The sequence below is a fragment of the Arabidopsis lyrata genome, assembly GCF_000004255.2.
Source record: "Arabidopsis lyrata subsp. lyrata unplaced genomic scaffold ARALYscaffold_3, whole genome shotgun sequence".
Classification (NCBI taxonomy): Eukaryota; Viridiplantae; Streptophyta; class Magnoliopsida; order Brassicales; family Brassicaceae; genus Arabidopsis; species Arabidopsis lyrata.
The window spans coordinates 11,075,489-11,095,619 of NW_003302553.1; the positions used below are offsets into that span (position 1 = coordinate 11,075,489).

General features: G+C 37.1%; 3 protein-coding genes and 1 long non-coding RNA gene across 5 annotated transcripts; 3 read left to right on the forward strand and 1 right to left on the reverse strand.

Moving 5' to 3' along the window:
- The first annotated feature begins 530 nt into the window (after positions 1-530).
- On the forward strand, positions 531-1,649 carry LOC110229736. The gene is made up of 2 exons (XR_002333128.1): positions 531-890; positions 1,370-1,649. It is a non-coding gene; the product is annotated as an uncharacterized LOC110229736 (long non-coding RNA).
- Positions 1,650-5,458: 3,809 nt separating this feature from the next.
- On the forward strand, positions 5,459-7,539 carry LOC9319528 (adenosylhomocysteinase 2). The gene is made up of 2 exons (XM_021031140.1): positions 5,459-6,257; positions 6,469-7,539. Exons 1-2 carry the CDS (start codon positions 5,547-5,549, stop codon positions 7,213-7,215), a joined length of 1,458 nt encoding a protein of 485 aa, XP_020886799.1. The 5' UTR covers positions 5,459-5,546; the 3' UTR covers positions 7,216-7,539.
- Positions 7,540-8,268: 729 nt separating this feature from the next.
- On the reverse strand, positions 8,269-8,976 carry LOC9319529 (protein RALF-like 24). Its single transcript, XM_002885548.2, has one exon. The coding sequence runs from the start codon at positions 8,863-8,865 to the stop codon at positions 8,509-8,511; it is 357 nt and encodes a 118-aa protein (XP_002885594.1). The 5' UTR covers positions 8,866-8,976; the 3' UTR covers positions 8,269-8,508.
- A 4,305-nt stretch (positions 8,977-13,281) lies between these two features.
- On the forward strand, positions 13,282-15,044 carry LOC110230447. 2 transcript variants are annotated; one of them, XM_021033396.1, is made up of 6 exons: positions 13,282-13,707; positions 13,782-14,065; positions 14,153-14,235; positions 14,323-14,409; positions 14,494-14,543; positions 14,762-15,044. In XM_021033396.1, the coding sequence occupies exons 1-4, from the start codon at positions 13,607-13,609 to the stop codon at positions 14,335-14,337; spliced, it is 483 nt and encodes a 160-aa protein (XP_020889055.1). In that variant the 5' UTR covers positions 13,282-13,606; the 3' UTR covers positions 14,338-14,409; positions 14,494-14,543; positions 14,762-15,044. The 2 variants fall into 2 exon arrangements, with proteins under 2 accessions (XP_020889055.1, XP_020889056.1); XM_021033397.1 differs by lacking the exons at positions 14,323-14,409; positions 14,494-14,543; positions 14,762-15,044 and having other exon boundaries at positions 14,133-14,313.
- Positions 15,045-20,131: the final 5,087 nt, after the last annotated feature.

Sequence of the window (20,131 nt, forward strand, 5' to 3'; positions counted from 1 at the left end):
AAATAGGTCAAAAACCGCGGGTCGAGCCCACATCATCTCACTATGGGGCAGATTTGGGAAAATATATTAAACCCGCAAATAAGCGGGCCACATGGATTAATTCGCAGTGGGTCATAGGTTTAATCGGTTTTCATCCGCGGATTGGCGGATCAGCCCGCATATTAGTATTTATTGATAAAATTATAACTTATTCAACATGTGGTAATTTAAACAAACTTTTAATAGTATTTTGATTTATTTATTTATTTTAGTAGTATTTTAAATTTTGGTTACTTTAAAATTATTTAAACAAAATCCACGGACAATCCCGCAAATCCGCATACATTCGCGGGACGGGTTTGTATTTCATATATGCTACCCGCGGGTCGTGCGGACCGACTAACCACAAGTCAAAATATTTTTTGTCTATCACAAAACGGACTTAACGGGACGAATCAACTCGCTTTGACAGTTCTAATGGGAATATTATTTAGTCATACAATAAAATGAAGTTTGGACATAGTAATAATAGAATATGTATCTTATCTTTATGGGTCTCAAAAACCTCACATGGTTTTGTGTTGAATCTCTCGGTTCTCTTTCTAAATGTGAGGATCTATGCTTTATTTTCTCACCTTTGTATCTTCTGGATGATATATTTCCTATGTTTTGTTGCAGTGTCATGTATTTGAAGAAAGTTCACTGAAATTGAAGAAACATTCTTATTATTGTCTCTTTATCTTATTTGCATAAACATACAAGCAAAGATGGGAAGGAGATGATGCAACCTCCACAATCTGCAGACCCCATGGCTTCTTTAAGTAAGATTTGCTTTTTAGTTTTCTTATGATGTACAAGGAGAACTTCCACAAGCCTTTTGTCGTCGGGCTGCTGTCAAAGGATGTATCTATGTACGTTTGGAACAATTTACTGCATTGTGTACTATGTTGCTGCTGTGGTATTTGTTACTTGGTTTTGTTGACGAAAGGATTCTTACTTGATTATTTTAAAATCTTTTAGATTAGTCACGTTAACTTTATTATCACAAGGTTACTTCTTATGGCATGTAGACTGATTTCGGACCTGCTGTCTCCTTTATTCTTTGAGCAACATTTGGTTTATGTAAACTTAAAGTGTTGTGTCTTTGAAAGTTTATGCATTGATGTCTTTGTGCATGTCTTTATGTTTTTGTTTATTGATGTCTTTATGTTCAAGTGTTTTTGTGTATTGATGTCTTTATGTTCATGTTTATGTCTTTATGTATGTGAATCTCCTCCTCTAAACATGTTTATGACTTTTGTTTCCCAAGGTACAAAGCAAATGCTGTTTCTTCTTGCTTTTTCCTTTGTTTGGAAACGAAGTAACATATCCGATTCACGTATTCATGTAGGGAGGATGGGAGAATGATGACTCAGTCAGGGAGGCTGCAGTGAGTGGAAGGCATCTTCAACACGCTGAGAAAACAGGACAAGAAGAGGACAAGTCATTGGCAAGTTGAAGCTAATGGAGACCACATATTTCTATTTTGCTTGTACACCACATTAGTTTTGTGTCAATAATTCCACACTCGCTTTGGGATTTCTATATATTTCACTCTTGTTCTCACAAACTAATGCAACAATCGTTTACAATTCAACTCTTCTTCTTTATACTCCAAGTGATTTACCAAAGACTCTTGTTCTTTATACCACAAAACAATCTTTTCTATTTTTCTAAACTCTTGTTCTTTTTACCACAAAACAATCTTTTCTAAACTCTTGTTCTTTATCAAAATCTCGTCGATATGATGGTCCACTAGAAATCGATTTCGTGATCGAGCTATGCATCAACAATTGAATAAGGATTTGGTCGAGCATATATGGACAAAATATTCCAGAAATTAAGTTTAAAACATTTGTGCTTTATTTTATAAATTGTATCTCATGTATGTTTTAATTTTTTTAATTTGCAACAATTATTAAATTTTCTATAATTATAAATTTTATTTTTATATTAATATTTATTTTTCTAATAACCACATGTTAAGAGCCTACCATTAATCACACAAAAATTTTAACTCAAAAATACTATCTCTTAACAATCACTTTTACAAATAAATTACTTAAATATTGCTAAGATTAATTTCTAAGAGACCACCTATAATCATGCTCTTAGACCATGAGCTACTCTCTGGGAGGTTCTTATCTTCTTATCAACGTTTCCTTTAGTGTCTTTCATTTCCTTGACTGTATTCGTCATTTGATGCTGAGTAGATTGTTCATTTGTTACACGCCTTAGAAGGATGAACAAACTGATGACATCGCTTGAATATTTTGCAACATCTCAATGCTTGTTTAAAATACTCCAAATATTTAGGAGACACACAATAAAGAATATTTAATGAGTTCACCTTATTTTTGCATTAGTTTATTATTTGTCTTTTTGTTGGTAGGGTATAAATTCAGATCCACCGACGCTCAAAATATATTCTTGGCCTAAGAGTAAGGTACATTCAATAATAACTATAGTTGAGACACACACACAAAACTATAAATGGGGTCTGTTTCTTGAAGACATATCGGTACGAATGGCAGATATAATGGGAAAAACGACACTAGTGGACCTACCAAACTAATAACAAGATCTATCAATATTTGACAGCAAGTGGTTTCATTCTTGTAAAAACCCTTTAGCGCGTAGGGTAAACGCGCTTCTCCCTCCTCTCTCTTCTTTTGTTTGCGGATCTAGAATTTTACTCCTCCACCTTTGCCTCTCCGGCGCCGGAGAGGGCTTGTTCTCTTTTCTTTTCTGTTGTAGTTCTTCTCTCCCTCCTTCGTCTCTGCTTTCCGTCGGGTTTGGCTGATTTTGGATGCGATTCTCCGCCTTTTCCGGCGTCTCTTGGTGGTGGTTGTCGGATTGAAGCTGTTGCGTGTCGCTTGGAGGCTCTCGGCTTGCTGGTCGGATTCACCTTGGTTCTTTGCTTGGGGACGGCTTTGTAACCGGCTTGTTTCCGACAGCTCCTTTTGGTCGGATCTCTTTCACGCAACAGTCCTCTTCTCCGGCAAGGGTTTTGGCTTTGTTGAGGTGGCTGGATATGTTTGCTCTTCTCCTTAACGGCGGGTTTGTGTTCTCAAATAGTATTGAGGTGGCTGGATATGTTTGCTCTTCTCCTATGCACCGCTGCAGCTTTTCTTGATCTGTTTTTGCCGGTTCATGGTGGTCGCGTTTTCTGGCTGCTCGGGTCGTGGTGGAGCTCGAAGGTTGGTTGGCGGCGCATGCTGAGGCTGATTCTCTGTGGTGGTTGCCGACGTGGTCCTCCTCGCCTCCGTGTCTCAAGTTTGGGTCATGGCTCTAAGTGTGGGTCGTCGGTGCTGCAGTTCGATTCGGAGTGTGGCGGCTTGGTTCTTCTCCGGTGTGGCAATGGATTTTATGTTCATTCTGAGAAGTTGTCTCCTTGGTTTGTGGTCTTTCGATGCTTTGTGCATTGGCTTGATTGGGTTTTTGGCGGTTGTTGTTGTGTTCTTTGTTGTGTTGCAGCTTGGTGAAGATCGCGAAAAACTTGGTAAGGGTTTTGAGGTTGAATAGAGGCGACGGTTCGGTCTAGATGGTGTTCTCAAGTCCATGGGAGTTGTTTCTTGATGCGTCATGCTCGGGAAAAGTGGCCAGAGGCGGCTTCTCTGGCTGCCCGTTGGTGCTCCCGTGCCGCCGGGTTTGATTATATCCTCTCTAGCGGTTCCGTTTTTGCGTTAGTTCTCGGAGAAGCTGTAAGTGGCCCTTTGTTCTGAGGTTTGAGGACTGCTTCAGATAGGGTCTGCTCGTGGCAACAACGATGAGAACTCGAGTTTTTTTGAACTGAGGCAATCGCGCAATTGTCCAAGCTTCGCGGTTTGGAATCGGTGTTTCTTCCTTGGGCCTCCGCTGATGGTTTTCGCTTGTGTTTTCCTTGTTGTGTTTTATTTTATTTTTCATTGTAGTTTTCGATCTTTCTGTCTTCCTTGTTTTCTATGTAATCTCTGTCACAAATCTAAAATCGGTATAAAATTTCACCTTTTATCAAAAAAAAAAAAAAAAATCCAGAGTTCTTGTTGTACTATTCAATTTCCTCTTGCATGTGCAAGTTTTTGTTTTTTCTCTTTTTTGAACTGAAAATAACAACATGCAACTGTACATAAATTTTTCAAAAAAAAAAACATGCAACATGAACAGTGCCGCGATTTTTAGGGTTAGGGTTTTAGGGTTTTCGTTAAGAGCAAGTCGTGCTGATAACGTGTTGTAAACTGTGTTGTTCTATTGATTAATGAATGAGATTTCGATACATATATATACATGATGAAGGGAGACAAATCCCCATTGGGCTAGTAAACCCTAAAGCCCAAAAGCCCACTAAGTACAATATAGGCCGTCATAAGGAGAATCTTCAAGAACATGGGCATGGGCCTTCTAGGACATGGACATGGGCCTTCTAGAATATGCATAAGGTCCACGGTTATGGAGTCCATCCAACATGTGGTTTATAACACACCAATATTTGCGACAAGTCTAAACCAAAGATTTCGACTTTCGTTTTATAATTAACCAGAATTAAAGATATGTCACATCAGCTATAACGGCTCATTATACTGGCGATAGAGAGCCTTTCGCTTAGGAAATTTTTTATGACTTCTAGTTATGAACCAAAATCTAACCCTTCCAATTTTAACATTAGGCTTGGTTCACGACTTCACTTGATAGTTGTGTGAAGGGTTGGTTGCTCGTTGTGATAAGTTCAATGCATCCGAGAATATACTAACAAAAGTTCTAATCTGCGTCATAATATTTATGTGTTTGGTCTTTAGTCATTTGACAAATCACTTGTTAGCTTTCATATTATATAGTTCAATATTTTCTTACGAAAACAAGTTTTGCCCTAATTATCCTTCAATAGTACGAATAGCGTGTTGGTTAGTTGTGAACTTGTAACAATATGCAAGTTGCAGTTATATTAAAATGAGTAAACATTACTCACAAATTAGTATCAATTGTTTTATGTAACAATATAAAAGACTGTTTTTGGTAATGACAATCTAGTTTAAAATATAGGTGATTATAAATAATGATAATATGTTGGCCAAATGATTTTAAATTTTTTTGGTCAAGATTAAAACCAAAGAAATAAGTAATTTCGAAAAAATTTGTACGTATTTTTCTTTTTTTAAATTGATGATGAAATAACACAAAACTATTTCAGTTTTTAGTTTCATATGAAAATATCAGATTAGTGTAATTTTTTTTTTATCCGAAACAGAATTGTTTTTCTTGTTCCTCTTTTTTTGCAAAAAATTAGTATCCATAACCATAATTATTAATTCACTGATTGTATGATTAACCCCATATTTAAAAACAGAATTGTCACTCTTTTCGGAAAATCTAAAAAAAAGGATGAAAAGTCAATGTCTTTTACCAGATCCACCAAACTCTCTGTACAACTAATCTCAACCGTCCATCTCACTCCCGCCTTTATCTATTTAACCTCACTTCCTCACCATCCTCTGTCTCCTCCTTCATCACACAGATCCACAGATCAAAAAACTATTCAAAATTCAGCAAAAATGGCTTTGCTTGTTGAGAAAACCTCAAGTGGCCGTGAATACAAGGTCAAAGACATGTCTCAGGCCGACTTCGGCCGGCTCGAAATCGAGCTAGCCGAAGTCGAAATGCCTGGACTTGTCTCTTGCCGTACTGAATTCGGACCATCTCAGCCACTCAAAGGAGCAAGAATCACCGGATCACTCCACATGACGATTCAAACCGCTGTTTTGATCGAAACGTTAACCGCTCTCGGCGCTGAAGTCAGATGGTGTTCTTGCAACATCTTCTCAACTCAAGATCACGCCGCGGCAGCGATTGCTCGTGATTCCGCCGCGGTGTTCGCTTGGAAAGGTGAGACTCTTCAAGAATATTGGTGGTGTACGGAGAGAGCTCTTGATTGGGGTCCTGGTGGTGGTCCTGACCTTATCGTTGACGACGGTGGTGATGCTACACTGTTGATCCATGAGGGTGTTAAAGCTGAAGAGATCTTTGAGAAGACTGGTACGTTCCCTGACCCGACGTCTACCGATAATCCCGAGTTTCAGATCGTGTTGGCGATTATCAGAGACGGTCTTCAAGTTGATCCCAAGAAGTACCATAAGATGAAGGAGAGATTGGTTGGTGTTTCTGAAGAGACTACTACTGGTGTTAAGAGGCTTTATCAGATGCAGGAGACTGGAACTCTCTTGTTCCCTGCCATTAACGTCAATGACTCTGTCACCAAGAGCAAGGTAATGGATCAATATATCAAAATATTCGTGTTCGAAATTGCAAATTTTGATGCATATGTGTCTCATTGTGACTCTAGAAGACTAGATATGATACTGTTTTGTCTAATTTGTAGATAATGTGGATGATATTGCCTAATTATTGATCCATTTAGGTGGAAGCAAGAACTCTGTTTTTTTGCTCTGTTTCACTGATGATTTGTTTGCTTTATAGTTTGACAACTTGTACGGATGCCGACACTCGCTACCCGATGGTCTCATGAGGGCTACTGATGTAATGATTGCTGGAAAGGTTGCTGTTATCTGTGGTTATGGTGATGTAGGAAAAGGTTGTGCTGCAGCAATGAAAACCGCGGGTGCTCGTGTCATAGTGACTGAGATTGATCCAATCTGTGCTCTTCAAGCTCTTATGGAAGGTCTTCAAGTTCTAACTCTTGAGGATGTTCTTCCAGAAGCTGATATCTTTGTTACCACTACTGGTAACAAAGATATTATTATGGTTGATCACATGAGGAAGATGAAGAACAATGCCATTGTCTGTAACATTGGTCATTTTGACAACGAAATCGACATGCTTGGACTTGAGACTTACCCTGGTGTGAAACGTATCACCATCAAGCCGCAGACTGATAGGTGGGTGTTTCCAGATACCAAGTCTGGCATCATTGTTCTAGCTGAGGGTCGTTTGATGAACTTGGGATGCGCTACTGGACACCCGAGTTTCGTGATGTCGTGCTCATTCACTAACCAGGTGATTGCACAGCTTGAGCTCTGGAACGAGAAGTCGAGCGGGAAGTATGAGAAGAAAGTGTATGTTTTGCCTAAACATTTGGATGAGAAGGTAGCTGCACTTCACTTAGGCAAGCTTGGTGCAAGACTCACCAAGCTTAGCAAGGACCAATCTGACTATGTCAGCATACCTATTGAAGGTCCCTACAAGCCTGTTCACTACAGGTACTGAGAAGATAAAAGAGTCAAGCTTTGGTTCTTCGTATGGTATTATGATTAAGCCGTTTATTGGCAATTTGTTTGAGTCGGGTTGGGTCTGGTCTGGTCGAGGAAATATGAGATATTGGTCCTCTGATGAGTGTGACCAATTATTGGTATGAATAAGGGGTTGTTTTTGATTTATGAGAGGCTATTTTTTTTGTTTTCTTCTTCTTCTTCTATTTTTATATATATCTCAACATAAATTAGCTTCTGTTTTACACTATTGTTAGGTTTATTTATGCTTTGTTCTGTTTACTTTTTGAAACAAGAGAGAAAACAAAATATTGCAAAGCTATTTTTGGCTTCATATTATCGGAAATCTTTTGCTTCTTTGAAGTGTATACTATGAATCTAAGATGGTCAATCCAAAAGTTCGACTATTAACCTTTGAATCGTGTCTCATGAATTTTCTAACACTGATTTGACACGACTCAAAGACTGATACTACAGTAATGGGTGTGTTGTGACCAGCCAGATAATACTATGACAAACCTTGAAATGAAACAAATTGGGTGGTGTTTACAAGGTTTTTGGTGAGTGTAAGAAGCCAAAACTCAAAATTGGCCTCCAGTTACAGAGTCTACTATACCAAGTCCATCATGATAAGCTATATCCAAGAGTTGATAACAAATTATTATTTTGAACAGAGTTTTTTGATAAAGAAAACACATGAGTATACTGAGTCCTTCTCTGAATCACACAACACAAACACAAACTTAAGCCATAACTCAGCTGAAACTCTCTATGCTTTACACAAATTGAGTTCAATGGAGAATCCAAAAGTCAGGTTCTTGAACTTACAAGAACAACCAAACTCAGCTTTCTAACTAAATCAGAGAAGCAGCAAGGTCTTTTTTCTGCAACATTATGTTACTCAGATTAATTGCTTGATGGATTCAAACCCATGAAAGATCTAAATCCATTATAGAACCATCTCAAGTCTTCATATACCCTGCCAAAAACTTCTAAATTTGGTTCATAAGTTACCCTAAACAAGCTTAAAAACCCAAACTTTATCCTACAATTTCCACAATCTTCCATCTATTACTCTACTCAACACTTTCAAGAATATAAATCTCAATTACTTGAACAATGATAGCCAAATAATTCCAAAATTACACATCGGTAATTAAGAAATCTAATGTAAACAACAACAACAACAACATTACAAAACACAAGAACAATAAGATTTCACTTGCCTCACAGAATATGAGTTTCAAACTCAGATGTTCTTAAAGAACACGAAAAATGCCTCACCAATGCTTCATGTCTTGATGTCGTTAGTGTCTCTAGCACACCTAGTAATGACGCTACATCCTCTGTTGTAAGCATTAGCCTGACCAGACCGACAAGCGTAATAAGAAGCACCTGGTTTCTGACAAGGAACCATGTCTCTCCTTAAAGTTTCATAGCTTATGTATCGTTTCCGCATCATCATTACTCTCCGGCTTATCTCCGACGGCATCATCTCCTCTCCTTCTTCTTCCCCGATTACGCCGTTCCGGTTCAGCATTGCGTCGATTTCGCCGTTCACCGACGGAATCGGAACCGTGACGGAGATTGAGAGTTGGGTTTGAAGTAAAAGTATGGATAAGTAAACGAGAGCTAAGGATCTCGACATGTCGGTGTGTGAAAATTTTGTGAGATTGTGATCTTTTTGTTTACGACAACTCCAAGTAGAGCTCTTGGGAGTTAAACCGGTCGGTTTAAGTTTGAATGAGTTCAACTGAATTGTAACATCAAGTATTTTTTTTTTGGTAAGGGAATTGTAACATCAAGTTAATTAAATAAAGTTTTTTTTTTTTTCATTGGGTTCTTATCCATTTTTTAAATATTTATTGTGGTCCACTAGTAAACACTTGGTTCCTTTGAGAATTCACGATTAATTGCTATTTTTCTTTCCAACTACATTATCATTTTGGTTTATATCGAATTTAATTAGTAACATTTATGGTAGATTTAGTGTTAATATCGAAATGTGGCACCATCATTGATTAGTTTATGAGCATTTCTTAAATTTTCTATTTCTAATATTAAATTTTTCTTAATTTAAACTTTATCAATGCGAATCTTTGAATTATTTAAAATTTTTAAGATTTATTACTCATGTTTATTATCTTTACATAGCAAAAAATATTTTTTCACACTTTTCGCTATAATTTTTCTTGTTATCTTCTATAATCCACTCGTCGTTTCTCGACACCTACTCTCTTTTCACCTTATGTTAGCTCACATATAATATACTCGACTATGAATTAGTTTTCAAGATAGATCGTATATATTTTCTCATTCATATCTTTTAATACTCAAATTTTTTTTATAAGTTACATGATCTTTTTATTAAAGTGAACATTAGAAAATCTCGGGAGATATTTGCCATATAGTTTCTTTGACCATATTTCGTGCATGTAAAATTGTTTTATATACAGCAAATCTCATATATGGACTCATTCCTATTCACAAACATCGGATTTCAACATCAAATTTTGCACTTTATCTTGACCGTTTAAAAAATACAAAAAATAAATTCACATATATAATTTGACATATATTATAATTCTATATAGTATTTTTAATGTTGATTTTCGTAAAATTCGTAACTTACGAACTCATATAAATCATTCTAATCTTAAAATACCTTTTTATAATCCTTAATTTTTGCTACTAATTAAAAAAATTTTCAATATACCATTACTATTCTAATTTTCAAATAGCATTCACAATATTATTATTACACAGTTTCTTATTCGATTGGATTATTTTATTTTTATTTGTGATGTTTAGGATAGTTTTTGTTTTATTTCAAATCACCTTAAAGTTTTCCGATTTATGTTAAAATTTCCTAAACACCTGATTAATATTTAGTTTTTCTTTTTTAGGTATTCATTTGATTTGTTTTTTAAAAATCCAACACTTTTTAATTTAGAAAACATTGATAATATATAAAATTTTATTAATGTAACAATTTATATTATATTATAATAATATGTACTCATTCCGTCTTATTTATAATAAGTATAATGAATTGATACTTTAACATTAATAAATATATTCTTAATTTTAGATGTGTATTTTTCATAAATGAATTAATTTTTATTTTCAGTAAAAGCCTTTAAATTTAGTATATTTTTAAGTCTTATTTTTTTTATTATACTAAATAATTGTAACTTTTAATATTGATTATATATTAAGTTTCTTTTTCATATTTGTAGTCATTTAAAAATATTTACTCATTAAATGTTAAGATATAATTATATAGTTTTATATTCATGCATGGCGAGATTCCTCTACCACTCTATAAATGGAGGCTTGATAAGGGTCTTCACTTCATAAAATTCAAATCAAAGAAATTGAGTACTTGCACGTATGGATATGGATGCTGCAAACAGGCTTTCTGCAATTACTGGGGAAATGGGGCAACTACAAAATGAGATTCAAGAGCGCCGTAGAGTGCTAAACCTCTTTTTGAGGAGTGTTAGAACACTGGAATCCAATCTATATTTAAAAGCTTCGTATTTTATGTTATAGATTTATTTTTTCGTTCTAATATTTAATTTATTCTTTTGTAAATTATTGTTTTTGTTTAATGAAATATAATAATATATATTAGAAAATGTGTAAACTAATTATAGTTTTAATATTTATTGTTTTAATATATAAAATATATGGAGCCCATACAAATTTAAACTATGATGACTTGGATGATGATGTGAATACCCTAGATGGAGAGACAACTCTCCCATTATATATATAGATTCCGCTATTGCTTACCTTTTTTTCTGTTAAAATACTTTTACCATTTTATGTCGTAGTGATTTTTAAATTTTTTGTTTCCCTCTTAATTTTATAATCAATGTCGATTTAGGATAATAATCTTTCGATTAATAAATATTTATAAAATATCAATGTACTAAACATGTTTTGAAGCGATTTTATTAAGGTGGTGTTATTCAGTGATGAATTTTAATAGAATTGAAATCCAACACTAATCCAGTGTTATTCAACTAATGATTATAAATCTAACGTTAAAATCTGGTGTTATTAGATCTTATACTTCATTAAAGTTTGGTGTTATTCAATGGTGGAGTTAAAGTCAATTCTTTAAGGTTTGTAAAATCCAGTGTTATTCAAAACTAAAAGACTTGTAAAATCTTTGTATATTAAGTCATTTCAAATGAAACCTCTTTGGAGTTTCATGAGTAAATTATTAGAATCAAAATCCAAGATATACTGCAGAGATTTTGAAATCCACACAAACAGATTCTTAAAACCAATATCAGAAAACAAATCTAAACCTTAAAGAATTGATTTTAACTCCACTATTGAATAACACCCCATAAGGTTTAGATTAAATGTGTGGGGTTAGGGAGGTAAAAATCATCATTAAGGAGTTAGTGTAAATGCCACCAAACAAGTTCAACAACCCAACTACATCAGCTGAGCTGTTTCCATTGACACATGCTCTATGTTTTTATTTTATTTTTGCTTCACACCAAAGCATCAATAAATTCACGTCATTGCTCAAACAAATGATAAAGCCATAATAACACAATCAGCTGAAAATTAAAGGGTTTTGAGACCAATTTGCAGAGCTTATTTATCTAATTTTATGTTTTTTTAATAGGAAAAAACAATTGATGGAATCATTTATTCAGATAATGCAGGTAACTGGGAGATAGAAAAGTTTGTTATTCTCTTACTAACAAATGCAAATAACACAAGAATATAGGAGTCTATGTTAATACTAAATTAGTTATGGGTTTAAAATGTAATTATTAATACCCTAATTATGTCATACCTCTGTATATATATGTGTATTCTCATAACCTATCAATATAAAAATTATTCAGTTGTTATATGGTATCAGAGCAACGCTCCTAAGACCTAAATTTTTTTTTCCCAGCCACCATCTCAAATCTCAAATCTGAAATCTCACCACCATGTCTGCAAATGACGCCATTCCTCTCAACTCAAACACTGTTCTAAACATCAATATGATGAACACACCAAAAAAAAAAACATCAATATGATGAAATGTCTCAAAACTCACAAGCAACAACTATCTTATGTGGAATCTGCAGTTCCACGCTCATCTCGATGGACATGGCCTGGCCGGCCATCTCGACGGATCCTTGGTCATCCCAAGAAAAATGAAATTAAGTCTTGGACTCACTTCCTCTGCTTCACTGAGTTCATTGTTCTCTACTTCTCTTGATCTTTATGCTCCAAGACCAAGTCATCAAGTTGTTTAAAGAAGGAAAATGAGTTAAAACACAATATACTACTGAGACCCATTATAAGAAATTGGGCTTAGTTCCAACTAATGGCCCATGATGATTTGACCTCTCTGTTTCTCCTCTTCTCCCTCTTTTGAGTTTTCTTCTGCTTTCTCTATAATCAGCACGGTCGTCTTCGTCTCATCTCAGCAATTTAAAGTTTAAACTCGCTCAGTTGCATGATTAAACAAAGGAAGACATTCTAACACAAACCCAAAAGTTCATATATATAACCAAAAAGGTTTTTATATATGCTTACCAATAGCCAATCTAAACTCGAAGGGAACACCTAACTCTAAAAGTCAAATCCAAACGAACGAAGTACAAAAACACACCAATCATCAAAACAAGAAAAGCTACCATTATATTTATAGAATAAAATCTCTTAAATCTATTTGAAATCTGACCACAGTCAGCGATCACCACGGCTTGGAAAGCTTCCCGCTATAAGTTTGAACCTCTTCCATAATGCTCTTGAACACATCCAATCCTTCAACAACTTGGCCAAACACAACGTGCACGTCGTCGAGTCCAAAACACTTCTTCATGCAGATCATGAACTGAGAATTGTTGGAGTCTGGACCACCATTGGACATAGAGAGTATACCTGGACCGGTGTGCTGCTTGATGTAGTTCTCATCCTCGAATGTTCCGCCATAAATAGATTCGCCTCCGGATCCGTCCCCGACAATGATGTCTCCTCCACATAACATAAAATTGGGGGACACTAAAAATAGAGAGCTTTTAGATGAAAGGTGTGAAGGAGACTGAAATGATTTCCATCTTATTTCTCTCTTTTGTTTTCGATTACATTAAGGTTTCACATTTATACTAGACTAACTAGGTTAACTTTGATCCTCATCCATTAGAGCCTCAAACCTATTGGTCAGCTTAATATCTTGACCAAGACAGCTGTCATTGTTGCTTTTACTTTTGAGCAGCTTCCTGGAGGTTTCCTTCTCAACAATCTCACATTTGTCTTCTTGTTCTTTTGCAGTGGACCGTTGGAGAGTTGAAGACTGACTGGGCTCAAGCTTGCTGGGCTTGGTTTGTTCTGTTGGAGACTTGGGCTTCCAGACTGATGTTATGTTGTTGGACTCGGGCCTGTTTTCTGATAAGGGCATCTTTGGCTCCTGTTTTGTCTTCTTGTTGTCTGAAACCGAGAAACCCTTTTTCTCTTTAGCTAGGTTAGAATCTTCAGCTTCTTCTTTTGTTGAGATTGGATCTCTGTTCTTAATAGTCCCCCTCAAACTCGGAGTAGGTGGCACATCGACGCCGAGTTTGAATCGAAGAGAGTTGAAAGGTCCAGGCGGAAGAGATTTGGTGAAGATGTCCGCGATCTGAAGAGTGTTTGGTATGTGAGTGACCCGGAGATTCCCCAAGGCAACCTGCTCCCTTACATAGTGCCAGTGTGTCTGGAAGTGTTTGCTGCGTTTATGGAAAGATGGATTTGCTGTCAGGTAAACTGCAGAGAGATTGTCGCAGAACAGCTCCGGTGGACAGTAAAGAGGAATCTCAAGTTCCTTCAATACTTTGCAGATCCAGGTAATTTCCGATGCTGCTTCTGATAAGGCTCTATATTCTGCTTCAGTTGAACTCTTTGCTACTGTAGGTTGCTTTTGTGACTGCCAGGATATAACATTGGTGCCCAGAAAGGTACAAAAGCCACCTGTAGATCGTCGTGTAGAGCCACAACCAGCATAGTCACTGTCACTGTAAGCTCTCAATGTGCAGTCTGCATCTTTGTTGAAAGAAATACCCATTGTGATGGTTCCTTTAATATATCTGATGATTCTTTTTAGGAGGTTGAAGTCTGAGACAGTCGGCATGTGCATCTTTTGATAGACATAGTTTACTGCAAACTGTATTTCTGGTCTTGTAAGTGTAAGGTACTGCAGCTTCCCAGCTAAGCTCCTGAAATATGTTGGATTGGCAAAGATTTTATCTTGATCTTGTACCTTGTTTAACTGCAGTGGTAGAGGAGTAGGCATTGGTGCACAGTCTAGCATTCTAGCTACTGCAAGTAAGTCTTCTGCATACTTTTGTTGGGAAAGAAAAAGTCCCCCTGAATGAAACTGTACTTGAATTCCTAGAAAATAGCTCAGCTTACCCAAGTCCTTCATTCTGAACCGTTTATTGAGCTCCACCAGCAACATAGTTAGAGCTTCTGAATTGTTGCCTGTTATAGCCATATCATCTACATAGAGTAAAAGTAAAATAATAGCTTTGCCTTTGATGTAGACAAACAGGGAAGGATCTGACATGCTGCAGAAGAAACCAAACTCCAAAAGATAAGTACTGAACTTATTAAACCAAGCTCTTGGTGCCTGTTTTAAGCCGTGCAGAGCCTTATGAAGATGACACACATAGTCTGGTTTTGCAGGATCAATGAAGCCAACAGGTTGAGTCATATATACTGTTTCCTTAAGATCTCCATGTAAGAATGCATTTTTAACATCCATTTGTTTAATCTCCCATCCCATAATTGTAGCAAGATGTAAAACTGACCTGACTGTGGCTGTTCTCACTACAGGCTGTAGGTTTCAAGATAATCAATGCCTTCTTCTTGATCAAACCCCTTAGCCACCAATCTTGCCTTGAGTTTATCCAAAGTACCATCAGCATTCAATTTTGTGCGAAAGACCCATTTACTGCCTAGAATATGCATATCTTGTGTTCTCGGAATCAAGGACCAAGTTTCAGCTTCTTGACAGTTCTCATATTCTTCATGCATTGCTCCATTCCAACCAGAATCCTTTAAAGCAGTAGTAACCGTCTTTGGTTCTGGATAAGCAACTCTTGAGGTAAGCAGAACATATTTAGGATTTGGTTTTCTAATGCCTGCTTGTGATCTTGTGACCATAGGGTGGATTGATGTAACTTCTGTTGCAGGTGGATCATTATTTGGATTTTCATGTTGATCATTGTTTTGTTCATTGTTGACAGGTTCAGTCTGAGATGTTGTTGAAGAGTCACTCAGGGAATTGTCAGCATTATCAATACTGTGCAACAATGGAAGAGAACTGTTGCCTATAGGAACAAGATCAAAGCCTGCCGTACACCCATAATTCTCTCCATGATGCACAGTGGGTGATGCTGGAGGACTTGATGAGATCAGTGATGGAGAGTCTTGAGAGGTAAGAATTGGCTTTACAATATTAGCATCTTCAGAAGTAGTTGAAATGTTTTCTGACATCTTGACCGCTTGTTCTTCAGATTCTTTACTGATTTGAAGAGGAAGACTCTTGTACCAAGCAGCAAGAAGAGGAGTGAAAGTCATCTGAGGAGTTGGTGTTATCCTGTGAAAAGGAAAGTCTTGTTCATCAAACAACACATGACGACTTATATAAACCCTTCCTGTAGACAAGAGTAAGCACCTGTAACCCTTGTATTTCTCATTATAACCTAGAAAGATGCACTTCAGAGCCCTTGAATCAAACTTATTTCTTGCATAATCTCTCAGGGTTGGATAGCAAGTGCAGCCAAAGACTCTCAATGAGGTATATTCTGGTTTCTGACCATGTAGAGCTTCATAAGGACTTTGGTTGGCAACAGGTTGATGAGGAAGTTTGCTGTATGACAGGCTTCAACCCAGTACTTGAGAGGTAGCCTGCTTTGACAAATCATAGCCAATCCTAACTCAACCAGGTGTCTATGCTTTCTCTCTGCTAATCCATTTTGTTGTGGAGTATGTGGGCAAGAAATCAGTTGTTGAATGCCATGTTGTTGTAGGTGACTTGTAAACTTGGTACTTGTAAACTCACCACCACCATCACACTGAAAACTTGCAATTTTATTCTGAAACTGATTTTCCACTATAGCTTGAAAGACAATGAAGGTTTGCAGAAAATCTGATTTATTTTTGAGTGGATACAACCAACAAAACCGAGAAAAGTTGTCTATGAAAATAACATAGTATCTAAACCCTTGCACTGACATTATTGGAGCAGGTCCCCATAGGTCACAATGTATCTTCTAGAGAGGCCTGGAGGTTGTCGTGCTTGAGAGGGTGAAAGGTAATCTTGAGCTTTTACCAAACTGACATGCTTCACACAATCCTTTGGAGCTCTTATTAATGTGAACTGCTTTGATCTTTGACAGTTGCTGAAGGACTTGGGAGTTTGGATGCCCTAACCTCATGTGCCAAACATCCTCAGAAGCTGATAGTTGACGTGTAGAGTAGTAGGCATGAACAGGGGTGTCCTTCAGAACATAAAGACCCTTAATGTTGTTTCCCAGAACCAGCACTCTCTTTGTTGCCTTATCAACCACACGCACAGTGTCACAGTCAAAATTCACAGAGCATGGATAGTCATTGGTAAGTTTAGATACTGAAAGTAATGATTTTTCAATATTTGGGCAAACTAGCACATCTGTTAGAGGTAGCTTACCTGAGCTTGAAGAGATGCTGGTTGAACCAGTGTGTGTGATAGGCAGGAAATCACCATTGCCAACCATGATTGTGTCTGATCCTCCATATTGTTGTGAATGTTGCAGGTTGTGAGGAGAATTTGTGATGTGTGCTGTTGCACCACTGTCTCCAACCCACTCATGACCATTGTGATCTGTAACATCAGTGATTCTCATAGCAGCTAAGGCAGCAGGTAACTCTTCATATTGATAAATGTTGTTGAATCTATGCCAACATTTCAGAGCTGGATGACCTGGTTTTCCACATATTTGACACACAATCTTGTTTTCTGAGTTGTAGGAACCAGTGGAGGAAGAACTCTGAGTTATTTGCTGTGGGAAGCCTCTTCCTTTTGTAGTGTAGTAGCCTCCTCTTCCACGGGAACCACCAGATTTACCATAGGAGTTTCCTCTTCCTCTACCATTGGAGTTACCAGAATCATTTGTGTAAAAGGCCATATGAGGTGAGATCTCCACACCAACATTGTAGCTCAGAAGTCTGTCAGCATAACTTTTGAGATGAGGACTGATATCTTCAAAGGTAGGAGCAGGTGACAAATCTATCATTCCTTCTATAGAGACTTTGATGGGTTCATACTCTCTACCTAAGCCTTTTAATGCAGCAAAAATCTTTATCTTTTCAGAGACAGGACTGCCTATGGAAGCTAGTTGCTCACAAACATTCTTGATATCTCTTAGGTAATCACTCATAGACTTATCTAGCTTTTGAGATGTTTGTAGTTTACTCTATAGCTCAAATAGTCTAGAAGATGATACCTTGTTGAAATGTTTTGCAAGAGCTGACCACAGTTCCTGAGCTGTTTTTGTTCCTGTGACTTCAGCAAGGATGTCTTCAGAGAGAGAGCCAAGAAGCCAAGCTCTGACGATTTGATCTGCTCTAAACCATTCACTGTAATCTGGATTTGGAACTGTTAGAGCCATTCCACCAACTTGAGGAGCTTGAAGCATTGCAGCAGGAGCAGGAGATGACCCATTCACAAATCCAAGTAAGTCTTGACCCGACAAAAAAGATTCAAACTGTGATTTCCAAGAGATATAGTTCTTTTGTGTTAATTTTGGGGTAACACAGTTTAAGATGTTTAGTTTAGGATAATTATAGAGATCCATGGTTGGATTAACCATGGCTCTGATACCATAAAAATAGAGAGCTTTTAGATGAAAGGTGTGAAGGAGACTGAAATGATTTCCATCTTATTTCTCTCTTTTGTTTTCGATTACATTAAGGTTTCACATTTATACTAGACTAACTAGGTTAACTTTGATCCTCATCCATTAGAGCCTCAAACCTATTGGTCAGCTTAATATCTTGACCAAGACAGCTGTCATTGTTGCTTTTACTTTTGAGCAGCTTCCTGGAGGTTTCCTTCTCAACAATCTCACATTTGTCTTCTTGTTCTTTTGCAGTGGACCGTTGGAGAGTTGAAGACTGACTGGGCTCAAGCTTGCTGGGCTTGGTTTGTTCTGTTGGAGACTTGGGCTTCCAGACTGATGTTATGTTGTTGGACTTGGGCCTGTTTTCTGATAAGGGCATCTTTGGCTCCTGTTTTGTCTTCTTGTTGTCTGAAACCGAGAAACCCTTTTTCTCTTTAGCTAGGTTAGAATCTTCAGCTTCTTCTTTTGTTGAGATTGGATCTCTGTTCTTAATAGACACATGGTGGATGCATGATCCCTTGTAATGGAGTGGCTTACCACTCTTCCCTATGCCTTTCTCGCCGGTACATAAGGCCCAGAAGTTCTCGGTCGTCCGCGGTGTCGTGTCTGCGAAGAGCTCCATCACGATCCGATCGACCGGTTTGCCGTCGACGGTCATATCAAAGAAAACTTTAGGGTTAGACATTTTCGGAGATGAATATTAGGGTTTGTATATACAAGGATGGATTCATATATATAGAGAAGCGATGCTGATACATATCAAAACTGAAAGATATGCATTGTGGATTAAGTAAGATATGCATTTCTGTTGATGTATTCTTAATGAGTTTTATATCAAGATGAAGAGAAACAAAAAGCGACATTTATAGAAGGCGAAGAGTGAAGATGAAGCTGCTGGAGTAGTCGTTGAACTAGTTCAGAGTAGTACAAGAAGTAGCTCAACAGAACAGAATTACGTGAAGCAAGTATTTGGAAATTGGTAAAGTCGTCGGTCTATGGCGGTTGGCTGTGGATACTAGAAGCTTGGAGAAGATTCTAGAAGACTGAAGAGTTTCCTTTTCATAGGAGGAAAAAGAAACATGAAGAGAAAGGATAATTTCCTAATCCTTAAAGAAAAAGGATATTGTCTATTCCTATTAGTGTTAGAATAGGAAATCGGCTTGTTGTATAGTCACGACCTATTTAGTATAAATAGGGTGCTTAGGCTTTAGAAAAGCTTAGCACAAGAGAGAAAGAGAATTCTTAGACACTAAGGTTATGAGGTTTCTTGTGAGAAAGCATAATGCTTAAGGGGGCTAAGGGATTTGTCTTGAGAGAGTTCTTGATCGGGTTGTGATCTAAGAACGAGAGATTGAGAGAATAGAAAATAGTTTAAGGAAGACCTTGTAAACGTATTTTCTATTAATCAAAAGAGTTTTAAGAAGAAATCCTTGTCTCGGCTTGTGACTCAGTTCCTGACTCAGTTTCTGTCTTAAATCGTGAGCTAGTTCTCAAGTACTTAATAGTTTTTGCACTTTCAATTGGTATCAGAGCGGTCACTTGTGAGGATTGCATACAGGTGAGATCTTGTGGAGAAGATGGAGAGCTATCATGGACTTGACATCGGGTCAAGAGTAATATTGAATGATGGAAACTATGGTTTTTGGAAATCAAGGATGAAGGCGGTTATAAGAGGCATTGATGTCTATGCTTGGAAAGCCATATTGGAAAAGTGGGAAGAACCAAAAATCAAGGATGAATCAGGAGCCGAGGTTTCTAAACCGGAGAAGGACTGGACTAATGATGAATTGAAAAAATCAAAGTACAACGCAAAGGCACTCACCGCTATTCACATTAATGTTGGAAGAAACCAGTTCGAACTAATTCAGGGATGTGAAACAGCAAAAGAAGCTTGGGATATCTTGCAAAATCACTTTGAAGGAACCACAAAGGTGAAGAACTCAAGGAAAGACATGTTAGCCTCAAGATTCGAAAATCTGAAGATGGAAGATTGTGATTCAATTTCTGATTTTAGTTCAAAGATAAGTT

What these genes read in the sequence shown, in the direction of transcription:
- LOC9319529 (XM_002885548.2), bottom strand. Translation starts at nt 8,865, where the DNA reads ATGTCGAGATCCTTAGCTCTCGTTTACTTATCCATACTTTTACTTCAA.
- LOC110230447 (XM_021033396.1), top strand. Translation starts at nt 13,607, where the DNA reads ATGTTGTTGGACTCGGGCCTGTTTTCTGATAAGGGCATCTTTGGCTCC. An exon ending in CCCTTTTTCTCTTTAGCTAG is followed by an intron (nt 13,708 to 13,781) that starts GTTAGAATCTTC and finishes AACTCGGAGTAG; the next exon opens with GTGGCACATCGACGCCGAGT. An exon ending in TCAATACTTTGCAGATCCAG is followed by an intron (nt 14,066 to 14,152) that starts GTAATTTCCGAT and finishes TGTGACTGCCAG; the next exon opens with GATATAACATTGGTGCCCAG.
- LOC9319528 (XM_021031140.1), top strand. Translation starts at nt 5,547, where the DNA reads ATGGCTTTGCTTGTTGAGAAAACCTCAAGTGGCCGTGAATACAAGGTC. An exon ending in ACTCTGTCACCAAGAGCAAG is followed by an intron (nt 6,258 to 6,468) that starts GTAATGGATCAA and finishes TTTGCTTTATAG; the next exon opens with TTTGACAACTTGTACGGATG.